This window comes from Mirounga leonina, unplaced genomic scaffold (genome assembly GCF_011800145.1).
Source record: "Mirounga leonina isolate KUSES-001 unplaced genomic scaffold, KU_Mleo_1.0 Mir_94, whole genome shotgun sequence".
In the NCBI taxonomy this organism is placed as follows: Eukaryota; Metazoa; Chordata; class Mammalia; order Carnivora; family Phocidae; genus Mirounga; species Mirounga leonina.
The window spans coordinates 26,360,498-26,375,710 of NW_023270855.1; the positions used below are offsets into that span (position 1 = coordinate 26,360,498).

Consider the following 15,213-nt stretch of genomic DNA (forward strand, 5'->3'; position numbering starts at 1 on the left):
TTCTGAGGCTTCATTCCTTGGCTTGTAGATGGCCGTCTTCTGTCTGTGTCTCCACATGGTCTTGCCTCTGTGAATGTCTGAATTTTAATTTTCTTTTTTTTTTTTAAATCTTTTTTTTTTTTAAGTTTTTTTTTTTTTAATTTATTTGTGAGAGAGAGAATGAGAGACAGAGAGCATGAGAGGGAGGAGGGTCAGAGGGAGAAGCAGACCCCTTGCTGAGCAGGGAGCCCGATGTGGGACTCGATCCCAGGACTCCAGGACCATGACCTGAGCCGAAGGCAGTCGCTTAACCAACTGAGCCACCCAGGCGCCCAATTTTCTTTTCTTATAAGGAAGGACACCAGGTGTATTGGAGTAGGGCTCACCGTGATGACCTCATTTTAACTTAATTACTTTTTTAAAGACCCTATCTCCAGATACAGTCACATTCTGAGGTCTTCAGCATATGAATTTGCAGGGGTGGATGTGGGAACACAATACAGCCAGTGACCTGAGAGAAAGAAAGAAAGTCTGATTTTGCTCGCTACTCTCTCTCCCCATTACCTAACGTGGCACTCAGCCCAGAGTAGGCCATCAGTAAATATCTATTAAATAAATGAATATGCGTAAAGTATGAATGAATGATACCATACTTTGTTGACCGTCAAAACATTTAAAACATGCATTTGTATCACCTGTTCTGACATGGCACTTATTCTTTGAGTTCTATTTTTTGCTGTTTCTAAGTTGGCATATCTGATCTAGGAATGCCCAGATCACGTTAAAAAAAATTCTCTGCCTATACTTGTCTACTTGATTCAGCTCAACTAATGTTATGGTAATGTGATTAACTCACAAATACAGAATTTTAAATTTCAACTCTGGAGTCATTAGCTGCAACCTGAATTTTATTCTGTTCAGAAATGTAGCACTTGGACTCTGATGATTAAATCAGATACTCTTTGGTCCTATAAAGCAGAGTTTTAGCTCCTACCAGAAAGTAATTAAGTTGGAATTGGTTTAGGCACCTGTTTTCTGGGGTGATTTCAGTTACGCACACTTTTTTCTTTTTGCTCACACGTAAGCACCAATGGCCACAACAGTCCCCAAAACAAAATTAATACTGAGTTACAACTCAGTGCTGACAGTATAATTTCTGGAAGTGTATTATCGTGTGATATGCTGAGAGAGGGTTATTTACACTCTTGTTAGGTTTTGAAAATCAGGATTCTTACATTTTACCCATCCAACAGCAAACTAGCAAGAGCAGGAATAGTGATAGAGCTGATGCGTCCTTGAGGGCAGTGATTTCCTAGTGAAATGTTACTGGCCATTGCTAAAAAGAAATAAATAAAATTTTAGGAATAAAAGGAAGTTAGGAGGTCAGAGAACACTGGGATGCAGGTTGCTGAAATGCATAACTTCACAGCGCCCTTAATATGCTAATAGACACCCTGACTTTACAAGTAGGGAAGATAGTATGCAGACCTGCACACACGTTTGCCCCCAAACCCTTTTTTTCTGAAGGGACTGGTGTCCTGAGAAACACTCTTTGAGAATGGTCTCTCTAGACAGTCTAAAGTTAGCTCATACATTTTGCTGCTTTGGTAAGGGGGGTCTACTTATCAGCATTTCATCTCTTCCCATACAGGAATTCCTAGTATTGTACCGCGGGTTTTCATAGGCGTCTTCACAAAGATCAGTTTTTAACATAGACCATTATCATGGTTAAAGTTTTATAGATCTGGCCAGAAGTCTTGTTTTTTTTGTTTTGTTTTCTAAACTCAGCAGTTAAAAGAAAATAAAACTTGAAGCAATTGTAGTTTTTGTTGCAAGTGTCAGAAAGCCAACTGCAACTGCCTTTGGCAAAAAAAAAAAAAAAAAAGTGAAAGTGTCTGGAGAGGGGTTTACTAAGAATGTGTATCACAATTCAACGCCTCTCTGTCAGCTAGATTTTCTTTTTCTCGCCGGTCATTTGATTCTTGAGGAAGATCTTTGCCTGTGTGAGCAAATGGACTCCAATAGATCTACTTACTTAGCATTAGCAGTGGAAATTGAACTTCTCTTTGCCATTCTTCCAACAAAGTTCCAGTTTTAAATCTTATTGGCCTGGTTTGGGTCCTGTGACTCCCTTCCTCCCACCCCCTCCTAATCCTGAGGTAGACAAAGCTGGATAGCCTGCTTCTCTTATACCAAGGGGTAGGGTCAACCCAATGGAAATCACATGAACGAAGCCAAGGAAGAGACATGGGATATGCATTCCTGGAAGAAAATGGAAGTGCTGTGGCCCAAAGAAGCAGAAATGTATGCCCGGCATATAAAAATAATGGGTATGCCATTCACCTGCCTTTGCTTGTTGGCTTGTGAAAAACCTCTTTTCAAGTGAGAACGATTTCAGGTAATTGAGCTTCTAGTTAGTGAAGCTGCAACTGATTACGTTTGTTAGATAATCAGGTGCTAATGGAGTAAACAAATGGAAGCGATGCCCCCAAAATAAAATCAACAGCTCCTGACAGATGAGTCAAGGTGGGAAACAAGAGGCGGGATTCACGGATGGCTTTACACATTTCAAATTCTGTGACTAGCCAGTGACATTTCCTTGTCTGTGAGCTTGTCTACCCGGGGCGGGGAGGACTATCTGTCTTTCATCTTGGGGTCACCAGGGCCTGGCATGTAGTTAATTCTCAATGATTTTTTTCATTGTTGAAGAACTAAGAGATTGGGTGGGTCTGTGTGTGTGTGGTGGGGGATGTCATTAACTGAAATAACAGAGCAAAAGGGAAAAAGTGGGTTGAGGAGAAGACACTGGTCTGATTTTGAAAGTAAAATGCTCATTTGAGCTGCTGGTGGGACAGTGTGGCAGTTGGGAACATGGAACGCGGGTCGCTTTGACCGTATCCTGCGACCATCCAATCTTGTTTTTACTTCAGTTCAAAACGAAAGTTTCTCGATAAAAGCGTAGACGTATCTCCCTAGGAGAGAGAGCCCTAGGTGTGGACTCCTTTATCAAGTAATAAGACTGTTCAAAAGAAGGGTTTATGGATTATTTGTTTTTCCCTTAAAGGCATTGATGTCTGGATTTCAGAGGGAATACGTTTCCAAATGTTTACATTTGTGAGTGGCCACTTGCACTTCATGCCACGGTTTAGTGACATAACACCACATTGCCTCAACAAGGACAATTTGGGGCACAAAAAAACCGGTCAAGGAAAATCAGTCGTTTCCTTTGTAGTCAGCTGCAAGTCAACTGTTTTTCTAGGGCCAGGGTTCATGTAGAAACGCCTGACGACAAACAGAGCACATGGTACGTAACTGATTTCTTACTCAGGACTTCTCAACTCAGTGACTCCGTCTTATAACAAATATTTTTAGTGTTCCCTTTATTATCCTAAAATGAAGTTAATGGATAGTACATCCTTTAATATATCCAATTCTTTAAGTCCTATAGTGACCTAACTATAGAAAATAAAAATCAAAGGGAAGCATTTACAATAAATGATGCTTATTGCGGTACATGTAATATATGCATTGGTGCAAGTTCACTAGAGCCCTGCTTCTCTTGGGAGTCTTGTTAAAATGCAGATTCTGATTGACAGTCTGGTGAGAGACCTGAGATTCTGCATTTCTAGCAAACTCCCCAGTGAGGCCAATACCACTGGTCTGAGACCCCACTTTGAATAGCAGGGCTCCAGAGGGCATAAGGAAGTATCAGGTGCTTGTCCTTACACATGGAATCCCTGTGAATGCTTCAGCTCTAAAACCCACTGCTATGGATGCATCGAATGGGCTACTGAAAACTAGAAGCAGCACTGCTGTGGGTGGTACAGTTTTCTGAAATGGTTAACGATCCTTAGTAAAGTTCCCACCAAAGCAAAGCAGCATTTTCTTCTCATTCTGTACAATTTTACATACAGTCTATATTAAAACTGTAAAAAAAAAAAAAATGCTTTGCATTTATGTGAACCGAAGGAAAGTGCTAGGCTCAGATGCTTGGCATTCCATTTACTGACCCCTGGGGCAGTCCCAAGTACATGTGCCATAATACAAAACTTTGAGACACCTTGCCCACCCAACCCCAGTTTTGCCCTTCAGTTGCTGTGACAGATCCCTTTGTCTCTGTATTCAGAAAACAGCCCCACAGATATCCGAGACACCCGCTGGGAGGAGGTACCATCTGTTGAGGACTTCTGAACCCAAAGACCAACAAATGGGACTAGGTCACAGGGAGGTTCTTGGGTGTGCTGTGACTATCTATAGTTTTTTTGTTTTAATTTTATTTGATTATGTTATGTTAGTCACCATACATTACATCGTTAGCTTTTGATTTGTGTTCCATGATTCATTGCGTATAACACCCAGTGCTCCATGCAATACGTACCCTCTTTAATACCCATCACCGGGCTATCTGTAGTTTCTTTATGCAAACTGTCCTACAAGCCGGGGCTCAGAGGAAGTAGTCCTAGTCATTGCACACCACGTGACAGCCGCGTGGCACATTCTTTTTGGAGGTGTTTTCTCTGCTGTTCACTTTGTTACCCTAGTAATTGGGGAAAAAGTTGCTAGGGCCATATTTGCAGCTGACAGATTTGTTTTGTACTGTGTTGTGAGAGGGTGTTAAATGCAGGCCGGGGAAGAATCTGAAGCAAATGGAGAGAATTTTGGGGAAAAAAAAATATAAGTGAGTCTAACTTCCTACTGTTAAAAAAAACAAAACACAAAAATTCAACGGAGTAAATTTAAAGATCAAATTGGCTTTATTCGGTGATTCATGAATCAGGCAGCATCCCATCTACAGGAAAGGGAAGGTTTTTAAAGACAGAGAGGGGGCGGGAAAAGGAAGTTTATTAGCAAAGAGTGGATTGTGTCAGGCTTAGGTAACCTCCTTATGGGGGATGGAAGGGTTCCCATCAAGGATGACCTCACTGTGCTGATCAGGGAAGTCCAGGTTGACTGGCTAAAGGTTCTGTTCCTGGGAGAGGTTGAAACTGCCGTTGTGTTCGCTATGAAGTCTGGGTTTGCTGACGTGAGGCTTCGTGCGCATGACCCCATTGGGTCTCTTGCTTCTTTTTAACACTAGTAACCAGAGGCTGAATTGTTTTTCCAGCTGTTTCTACCTCTCCCAGTGGTCCTGTATTTCGAGTGTCAGTCGGGTTGGCCTTCTCCTGACACCAGAAAGTAAGAGAGCTGTTAATGCAGGACTGTGTAATCCCCCAATGGTCTGCATTTGCATCTTATACTTCTACTGAAAGCCTTCTTTCTAAAACAGAAAAGATGGGATTGGCTAAGTGAAAATACGAATCTGTAGAATGTGTTTCATTCATTGCATCACAAGAGGTGTTTCTGTTCAAGGGAGTATCATTTCTAAATTCAACATTCCCACCTAACAATTTCTTAAAATATTTAACCCACAGAGAAGCTGTATTCTTTGATATTGTGCTTGGTGAGAAATATATACGCTCTGGATGATTTTTTCCCCTTTTGATATCAAGTATTTTTAATACTACTGGAACATAAAAACAATATATATGTTATAGACTACTTGAAAAATAAAATAAAACTTTGAGAAAAAATAAAAAGTAAATAACTGTGCATAAAACCAGCACCTAGAAATGACAGCCACTAACAAGTATTTCCTTCAAATCTTTTTTTTAAAAGATTTTATTTATTTGAGAGAGAGAGAAAGAGCGAGAAGGGGAGGAGCAGAGCGAGAAGGACAAGCTGACTTCATGCTGAGCTTAGAGCCTGACACTGGGCCTGAGACCATGATCTGAGCTGAAACCAAGAGTCAGCTGCTCAACCAACTGAGCCACCCAGGCGCCCATCTAATCTTTTTTTTTTTTTTTAAAGATTTTATTTATTTGACAGAGAGAGAGAGACAGCGAGAGAGGGAACACAAGCAGGGGGAGTGGGAGAGGGAGAAGCAGGCTTCTTGCGGAGCAGGGAGCCAGATGCGGGCCTGGATCCCAGGACCCTGGGATCATGAACTGAGCCGAAGACAGCCACTTAACTGGCTGAGTCACCCAGGCGCCCCACACCTGCTTACGTTTTAACAAAATTAGAATAGTTCCACTAGTTTTGTATGCTAGAGTTTTTACTTAATGTTATAAAGTATACATTGTAACGATGTTTCCTATTTTAACACTTTTTTATTAATAGAAAATTTTTAGGTAACTGTATATTCACATGGAGTTTCACAGAACAGTACAGGAAGATCCCTTGTACACTTTGCCTGGTTTCCCCTCACAGTAACATTTTGCAAAACTATAGCATGATATTGCATCCAGGATATTGACATTGACACGGTCTACCAGTCTTATTCAGAATGCTCCACTTTTGCTTGGACTCATTTGTGTGGCTGTATTATGCGTTTACTTCTGTGGAGTTTTATCACCTGCCTAAGTCTGCATGTCCACCTCCACGGTCAAGATCCTGAACAGTTCCAGAATCACAAAGTGTCACTGTGGCTGCCCTTTTATGGCCACGCCCACCTCCTCTTGCCTCCCTGGCAGTCTGTTCTCCATTTCTAAAATTTTGTCATTTCAAAACTTTTATGTTAATGGAGTAATAAGACGTCTTAACCTTTTGGGGTTGGGATTGACTCTGGAGATTTATCCAAGTTGTTGCCGGTATCAGTGGTCTGTCCCTTTTTCATTGCTGAGTCGGATATGTCCACACACACACACACACACACACACACACACACACACACCCCCAGTGTGCTTTACCACTCACCCATTGAAGGGCGTCTTGGCTGAATTCAGTTTTTGGCTATTACAAATAAAGCTGCTGTGAGCATTCACAAACAGGTTTTTAGTGGTTTCTTTCCCCTTTCTGAATAAAGATTTTCCCTTTTGGGGGGGATAAATTCACAAGAATTTAATTGCTGGTCAAATGTTTAGTTTTATAAGAAACTGACAAACTTTTCCAGGGCGGCTGTACCATTTTATATTCCCACCAGCAATTTATGAGCATAATCCAGTTTTGTCATATCCTCACCAGCATATGGTGTTGTCACTATTTTCATTTTCTCTGTTCTGATAGGTGTGAAGTGATCTCACTGTCGTTTAAATTTGCTTTTTCTGAATGCAATAATGTTGATACAAAATAATACATGCATACATAATAATAACGCTGAGCATCTTTTTGTGTGCTTGCCATCTGCACATCCTCTTCAGTCAGATGTCTGTTCAGGTTTTTTGCCCATTTATTTTTTTAAGATTTTATTTTTGAGTAATCTCCACACCTAACGCGGAGCTCGAACCCACAACCCCAAGATCGAGAGCTACACGCTCCTCCAGCTGAACCAGCCAGGCACCTCTCTTTTGCCTATTTTCTAATTGGATTTTTTAAAATCTTGAGGTTTGAGAGTTCTTTATATGTTCTGGGTAGTAGTCCTTTGTCACATACATGATTTGCATTCTTTTCTCTCAGGCTGTACGTTGTCTTTCTCATTCTCTCTACATGGGCTTTCATTGAGCAGAAGTTTTTAATTTTGACAAGGTTCAAATGATCAAGTTTTCCTTCTATGTATCATGCCCTTGATGTCAGGCATGATAACTCTAATAACACTAGCCCTAGCTAGCTCCTAGAGATTTTTCCTGTTTTTTTTTTTCCTTTAAAGTTTTGTAGTTTTACATTTTACATTTAAGTTCATGGTCTGTTTTGAATAACTTTTTATAAGAGGTATGACGGTTAGGTCAATATTCATTTTTTTTTCTCTTGCCTATGGATGCCCACTTATTCCAGCGCCATTTGTTGAAATGCCTGTCCTTCCTCCACTGAATGCTTTTTGCACCTTTGTCAAAAATCAGGCACGTTTGTGAGGTCTGTTTCTGCGTTCTGTATTTTGTTCCATTGATTTTTCTGTCTCTCTGCCACTACCACACTGTCTTGATTATGGAAGCTATGTAATAAACCATAATACTGGGGAGAGTGACCCCTCCCTCTTTATTCTTCTTTGTCAGGATTGTTTTTGCCAGGCTAGGGCTAGACTGCATGCTGTGGTTCGGTCTTCTTTTCTGGTTTTGCATGCCTGTCCATGATACTCATTTTCAACCCTGGACTCATTTTCCAAGTATCACTCCAAGAGAATATTTTGTATTACTGTTAAAAAACAAAATTTGACTGAGTAAATATGAAGATCTAATTGGCTTTATTAAAGGATTCATGAATTGGGCAGCATCCCATCTTGCAAGTAGAGGGGAGCTCTGAGGAGCTATACAAAATGGAAGGTTTTTATAGGAAATAGGATGGGGCAAGAAAGTTTTTAACAAAAGAAAAGGATTCCCTCTCAGCCCCATCCCCCTTCCCCCCTCCCCCCCTCCCTCCATGGCTTTCCCTTAGGGAAAGGAGCAAGGGGTCTTAGCATATAGATTACTTAATCTTCTTTTGGGGATGGAGAGGGCCTGTGGGGCAGATTCATTGGATCTGAAAATTCCTGACTGAGCTATTAAGACTACATTTTGGGGGGACGTTGAAACTGTAATTAGATTAAGCATCAAACCCCCGTTTGTGGACTCAGCCTAAAGCACGCCATTCCGATGGGGCTTATGGTTTTCTTTTTAACATTTACTAAGGGAACATCTTCCCTTTCCCAAAGGATTTTATCTTTCTTTTTTTTTTTCCCTCTAAATTCCCTAAAAATTAAAATTGTGGATGTGAATGATTGTATTTATGCCCACCTAAACCTGCCAAACTCTTAACACCTTGCCATGGACTTGTTCTCCTTCTACATCATGCACACATGTGGGCATCTAATTTTTAAATTCTTTTCATTTTGTTTGGGTTTATCTACATGATCGTGAATGGGGATAAGGTATGGAAGTTACTCACTGGCCATCTACCCGTGTTCTGTTCAAGAGCAAGATGGCTTTGCATTGGAGTCTCCATGAACTGGAATATAAATACAAGTGCAGAGGGTCTGCCAGTGTTTATTTAAACAGAAAGTTTTTTGGAGTTATCTTCTTTGGAAAATGTTTCCAAACAATGTGACAGCAAAATGATAGTGTAAATTGTAATGTCTGTCCCAGTTGGGTATGTAAACATATGAAGAGCCTTTTTCTTAAAAATGTTTGGGTTGTTCATTTTCAGTGAAAACTCTATAACTCACATTCAAAAATAAGGGCAGGGTAAAATAGTCATTTTTATCTTTCAGAGTCATAGAGGTCCTTTGTTACTTTTCAGGGATTCTGTGGGAATAGCTTGTTTGGGACAGCTGTTTCTAGATAGATTGTGGGCTATGAGTAAGACCAAAAGCTTTGGAAAAGAGAAGGAATAAATTCAGAGACAGTGATTTAGAATTATTCTTGTGTCATAAATAATGGAACGGATGTTCTTAAGTGCTCTAGTGGTGTTTTAGCCTGTAAGCTAAGGAGTACCTTAACTGTGTTCTCAAAGTTCCTGAGACACTTATGCAGAATGATGAATCAAAGTTTAAGAACATAGATGCTTTGTCTCCAGCCCCACCACCGATTTTGGTTAAGCACAGCTGGACCTACAAACTTGTGGAGAACTCCTTTCCTGAGCCCTGTCAGTGAGCCAAAATTGCTTAGAAAAACCAGTGTAGGCCAAAACCAATCCTTTATCCTTCCCAAAGTTCAAAGTTGAATATCCAGTCTTTCCGCTCCATTATGAGAAAACTCATACCATGATTTCCTGGTTTGCCTGAGACAGTTCTAGTATGTATGCCTGGTTGTCTCAGTATAATTATTAAAATACTCTCTTGGACCCTCAAGTTTCCCTGTTTGGATGATAAATTATATGGTAACTGTAGTCTTAGCACACTCAGAGACAAATCCAAAAGAAGGAATGAGTGACAGCACAAGGCTTTGCCTTAATGGTTGATGGAGAGCTACCCTAGGCTGCTGTCCACTGGTCTGTCTTGGTCAAGGGGGGTTTGGAGTATCCAAGGGAGATACTTCAGCATTATCTTACCTGATTTCATGAGAGAATAGAAGTGTACAAAGAAGATTGTTGAGGTGTAAGGCCTTTTTCCATAGGATGCCGTTCCAGCTTTCTTACCCATATTTAGAAGGGAGAAAACTTTGGGATCAGGGTGGGAACTAGGCTTTGTCTGCCTTCATCCCACTTCATCAGGAGAAGAAAGAAGGCCAGAATGTCTCAGTCATCTGGGCCTGCCCTTGTCCTGTAACAGCCTTAACCCTGCTCTAGCCCCAAGAACCTCGTTGAAACTAGGGAGATAGGAAAGATCCCACAGCCCCATGGACAAAGACAAGCAGAATGAAACACCACCTGGTTTGGAGACCTCTAACATGCCCTTTGTTCTCCCAACCATTACAGTACCCTTCTTTCTGGAGGGTAGAGGAAAGGTGGGAGCAATGGAGGGTTTTCCTAAAAGCCACACCTATCTCCTGCTCTTGATCCATAGTCCTGGGGCCTGGTCATTCTTCTGCCTCTAAAGAATGTGTGCCGTGATGATACATTCCCAGGGCAAAAGAAGATTAGGGTAGCATCACCATTTTAAGCTATAAAATTTTTAGCAGTTTTTAATCACATAAGTAATGATACCAGCAATTTATATATCTCAAAAAATTTCATTTTAGAAGGCAATTAAATTCAGATCTTAAAATATTTCATTAGTGTGTGTGTGTTACTATGCGTTCCAGCATAAATAAGGACTCTGTGGAACATTTGACATTTTAGTTATAAATTCACGCATTTCTCATTTAACTCAAGAAGACCTGTTGGAAGGTAGATCTGAACATACCTTTTCAATAAGAATGCCTCCAATTCTTCCCACCTTATAGGAAAAAAAGAAAATAATTTTAAACCTGAACACTTGATTATTAAGTTTCCTGACATTCTTTTCACTCCTGTGGATAGTCAGTGGTGTTGGAGAACTACAGATCAAAAATAGAGACATTACTCAGCTGTGGACCTTGAGTCACCTGCATGGGTAGGTAATGTGCAGCCATCTGCAGGAAGCTCTCTCTGTCTCATCCTGTGCTTTGGATTTGTTCTCTTTCCTTTTTCTTTTTTTTTTTTTTTTTTAGATTTTATTTATTTATTCAACAGAGAGAGAGAGACAGCGAGAGAGGGAACATAAGCAGGGGGAGTGGGAGAGGGAGAAGCAGGCTTCCCGCCGAGCAGGGAGCCCGATGCGGGGCTCGATCCCAGGACCCTGGGATCATGACCTGAGCCGAAGGCAGACGCCTAACGACTGAGCCACCCAGGTGCCCCTCTTTCCTTTTTCTTTTTATATATGTATGTATGTATGTATTTTAGAGCGAGAGTGTGTGTGAGCAGGGGGAGGGGCAGAGGGAGAGGGAGAAAGAGAATCTCAAGCAGATTTTGCACTCAGCCGGATGTGGGGCTTGATCCCATGACCCTGACATCAGGACATTAGCTGAAATCGAGAGCCAGTGCTTCACGGACTGAGCCACCCAGGTGCCCCTGTTTTCTTTTCTTTTCGATGAGTTTTCTGACTAGTCCAGGGGAGCCTTTTGTGAGGCTGTGGGAAGGCTTATAAAGAAATAATAAGATTTATCAAAGAATCTCCGAGGAAACCTGAACTACAGTTTTTAGCCTGTGCAGCGTTTGGGCCTACAAGGAAGTCATCCCGGTAAGTTAGATTTTAAGACCTGGCTCATTCTGTGTAATTTATGTGTCAAACTCAATGCAAGTGCAGAATATTTGAGACAGTTGAGTATACCACCTTCATGTTTTCGAGCTAAAGGATGTTGGCAGGTGAATGGAAACCCTTCAGTGCTGAAATGACACAGTCTAGGGAAAAACCATTTTGTTTGTCCACAGATCTGCTTAGCTGATGAGAAATTAAACAACATGGTTGAGGAGGAAAACCTGAGCAAGGGAAACATGGACATAAAAAAGAGTTCCGTCATCCCTGAGGCCATTATTCACTGTGGAAGATTGGAGGGCTCGTAATTATTCATTTGTGTGTCAATGAGGATAGAAAGTAACTATCTTAGAAGTAAAAGGGACAAGTTGAAGAGATCTTCTCAAAATTCACAGGGTAAGTATGGGTGGAATTTTGCAGATTTTCAGAAGCCTTTTGAGTTTCTGGGTGGGAAAGAGATACTACACCAATTGATAGTTTTCTTGTTCAGAGTGTTAGCACAAGAGGCTAATGAAAATCTGGAAAGCAAAGCAGCGCTGATGAGCAAAAAAGGGAAAAAAAACTGAGATAGTCCTGCACTTCCTCCATCAGCAAGGCAAGCCATGGGTCAGCGACAGTGTAACCAAATATGCCTCTGTTTCCCGGAGGCTTTATGAAGTCCAAGAACATAGAGTGGACGTGAGGACGCATGTGGATTATCCCCTCCCTTTACTTAGGACCAAGGGACTTCTGTATGTTTTCCTTAATCCCACTATGTTGTTACTTGATCTCATGTAACATTCACTTTTATTTTAAAAATTTTTTTAAAGATTTTATTTATTTATCAGAGCGCAGGCAGAGGGAGAGGCAGGCTCCTTTCTGAACTAGGAGCCCTATGCGGGACTTGATCCTGGGACCCTGGGATCAATGACCTGAGCCGAAGGCAGATGCTTAACCCACTGAGCCACCCAGGCATCCCAACACCCACTTTTATTTTGTTAGCAAGGAAGACTGATTTATTTTCTTGGTCTACACAGTGGTTACTTAAAACACAAAAATACTCTCATTTTGCAGTATGTGTAGCTAATGTTTTTAATAGGAAGGAAACACACACAGCCTACCAACAATTAATTGAGTTTTGAGTTTTTGTCCTCATGTGACATGTTCTCTGATGTTTTGTTCTGTAGTTCACACCTTTGCAGATTTGGATTAGGCAGAGTTGGGTCACTTGGCATGTGAAGGGTTGTACCTTTTGATGTGGGTACAAAGAGTGAGAGATACAAAAGAGTAAGGGCAAATGGAGAAGTGACCCCCCACACTTTGACACTAACTGCAGAAAGCTGTCAGGTGTAGAAAGGGAAGAAGCAACACCAGTGATTCCCTCTCCTAACTGATAAATTTGGGTCCCGTTTTGACTTTTTTTTTTTTTTAGTAAGCTTGATATCCAACATGGGGCTTGATCTCATGACCCTGAAATCGAGTCACATGCTCTACCAACTGACTGAGCCAGGCGCCCCCCATTTTGAATTTGTTTTAAAGATTTATTTATTTATTTGAGAGAGAGAAAGAGAGCCAGCAGGGGGACAGGCAGAGGGAGAGGGAGAGAATCTGAAGCCGACTCCCCACTGCACACAGAGCCCCACTTGGGGCTCGATCCCACGAACCTGAGATCATGACCTGAGCCAAAATAAGAGGTGGCCGCTTAACTGACTCAGCCACCCAGGTACCCTAACGCCATTTTGCATTTTTAAACTGCCTTCCTGTTTCCTGTCCTGACATAGTTTCTTCTCCATTACCTTAAGCAACCTTCTTGGGTCTAACATTTTCCTTCACTGCTTCTGTAACGGTGAGAAACATTCCCTTTTGTTGAAGATACCCAAACCTTGCTCATCTGTCATCAAACTAGATCAGGTCATTGATATGCCTGGGCCACTGCCCCCAACCCAGCTGTCCCCACAAGGTGCCCCAGTGACTGCAGAAACTTCTTAGTCTTGCTACATCTGCCTTGCTGTTCTCCCTGGCCCCACTTTCCGGCTCTCCTTTTCAAAGCTTGTTGGACCTTGCTGTCAGATAGTAAATATCAAAAGCTTTTAAAAAGGAAGGCAAAACAAAATAGTAAAATTTAAAAAGTCTTGAAAGTTCCCTCTCCTCACCCTGTTTGTCCAAGGCTCAACTCTAAATATGTTGTTCATGCTTCAATAATAATAATAATAGTAAAAAACGAGTGCATTCTCCTAATTAATCTTGAAGTACTCTGAATTGTTTATCCCCTTGTTAATCATTTTCACCCTCCCAACCATGATATTTTACATTTCTAAAGGACCCTCCACAGCTCATAATAAAATACCAAGTGCATGGGAGACACTGAATTAATACTTGTTTTTATTAAATTAAATACATGTGGTAGAACCTCTGACTAGCTCATTAGTAATGAAGTCTGGTAAGTTTCTGCGTGAAAAGCACACTGGGATATGTCACTCTGTATTGTCAGACACAATATTGTCCCTCCAGAAAAATGCTGTTGGTTTTGTGTGATTCATTGACAAATTCAAAAGATGGTGTGACCATCTGTTTTCTATAGCTCCTGAGGAAAGTAGAAAAAGATTGGCCCTGAGCTGAGAATGAGGAGAAGGGCGTAGATGAAAGGCATGTTCACCGATGAGGTTGTGTAGCAATTGACTAGATTATCCAGGAACTCTGCCATCTTGTTCCCCAGAGTCTTCATAAAAAGGAGCGTTGTGTTTGATGGAGGTAGTGGACTTAGCCTTCCCTAGATGATCTCTCTGGCCTGGTTCTCATTCTGTGTGTTTAATTCAGGTTTTTTTCCCCCCTTATCTTCCAGATTTTATATATATACACATATATATGTATGTATATATATTTATTTAGTTATAAAATTAAATACAAAAGAAATATGTTCATTAAAAAAAATCTGAGATTTCAGAAATTTATAAACAGTGGAAGCCTCTGCTGTAGTCTCTTTCCCCAGAGCTAACCACGTGTAATTGTTCACTGTATGTCTTTCCATGCTTCCTACTTTAAATATAGACATAGGTACATGTACGTGTTGCGGCTTTTACGAAAATGTGACTATAGTTTCCATCCATTTCCTTTAGGGTCCATTTTCCTCTCATTATTGTGAGTGTGTAAGTCTTGTCCTTTCTAACGATTATGTAGAATTTCTTTGTATAGATATATCATCATTGTGTAACTCCTCTCACGCAGTTTCCAAAAATCCACTATTATAATGCTATAAATATCGTCATGCTGTACTAAAAGTGTGTCAGAAAAAGTGTTTTTCAGACCCCAGTGGATCTTTTTATTATATTTTCCTTCACTTTTTGGTTTTAGTACTACTTGGTCCATGGTGGGCTTGGTTTTTGTTTGTTTTGTTTTTAGTATGCCATTGAATTCACTGCGTTGCAGTGTTAGATGCGTTCACTTGAGTTTCCCTCTGCATATTTTTACACACTCCTTAACACGTGACTTTTAAAAATTGAACTCTAATTGATACGTCATATCCTATGATTAGTTTCAGGTGTACAAGATGTAACTTTTATATGTGTGCTCTAATGTGCTATTACTAAACTTTCAAGTAGTATTTTTCTGGCACTTTAGCCCGTTTTTAAATTGCCATTTGTTCTTCAACAGAAATGACT

At 40.8% G+C, this 15,213-nt stretch overlaps 1 protein-coding gene across 9 annotated transcripts in view; it reads left to right on the forward strand.

Annotated features, from left to right (window-relative positions):
• The window catches only part of MAGI1 (membrane associated guanylate kinase, WW and PDZ domain containing 1), a 615,689-nt gene that overhangs the window by 306,910 nt on the left and 293,566 nt on the right, over positions 1–15,213 (forward strand). Inside the window, exon 1 of one of the 9 annotated variants that reach the window (XM_034998461.1) lies at positions 11,334–11,971. The exons of the other annotated variants lie outside the window; for them this stretch is intronic. Within the exon in view, the coding sequence (XP_034854352.1) occupies positions 11,902–11,971 (70 nt within the window). The 5' untranslated portion in view covers positions 11,334–11,901. Of the gene's footprint in view, positions 1–11,333; positions 11,972–15,213 lie in introns of those variants that run through there. 9 annotated transcript variants of the gene reach the window in all.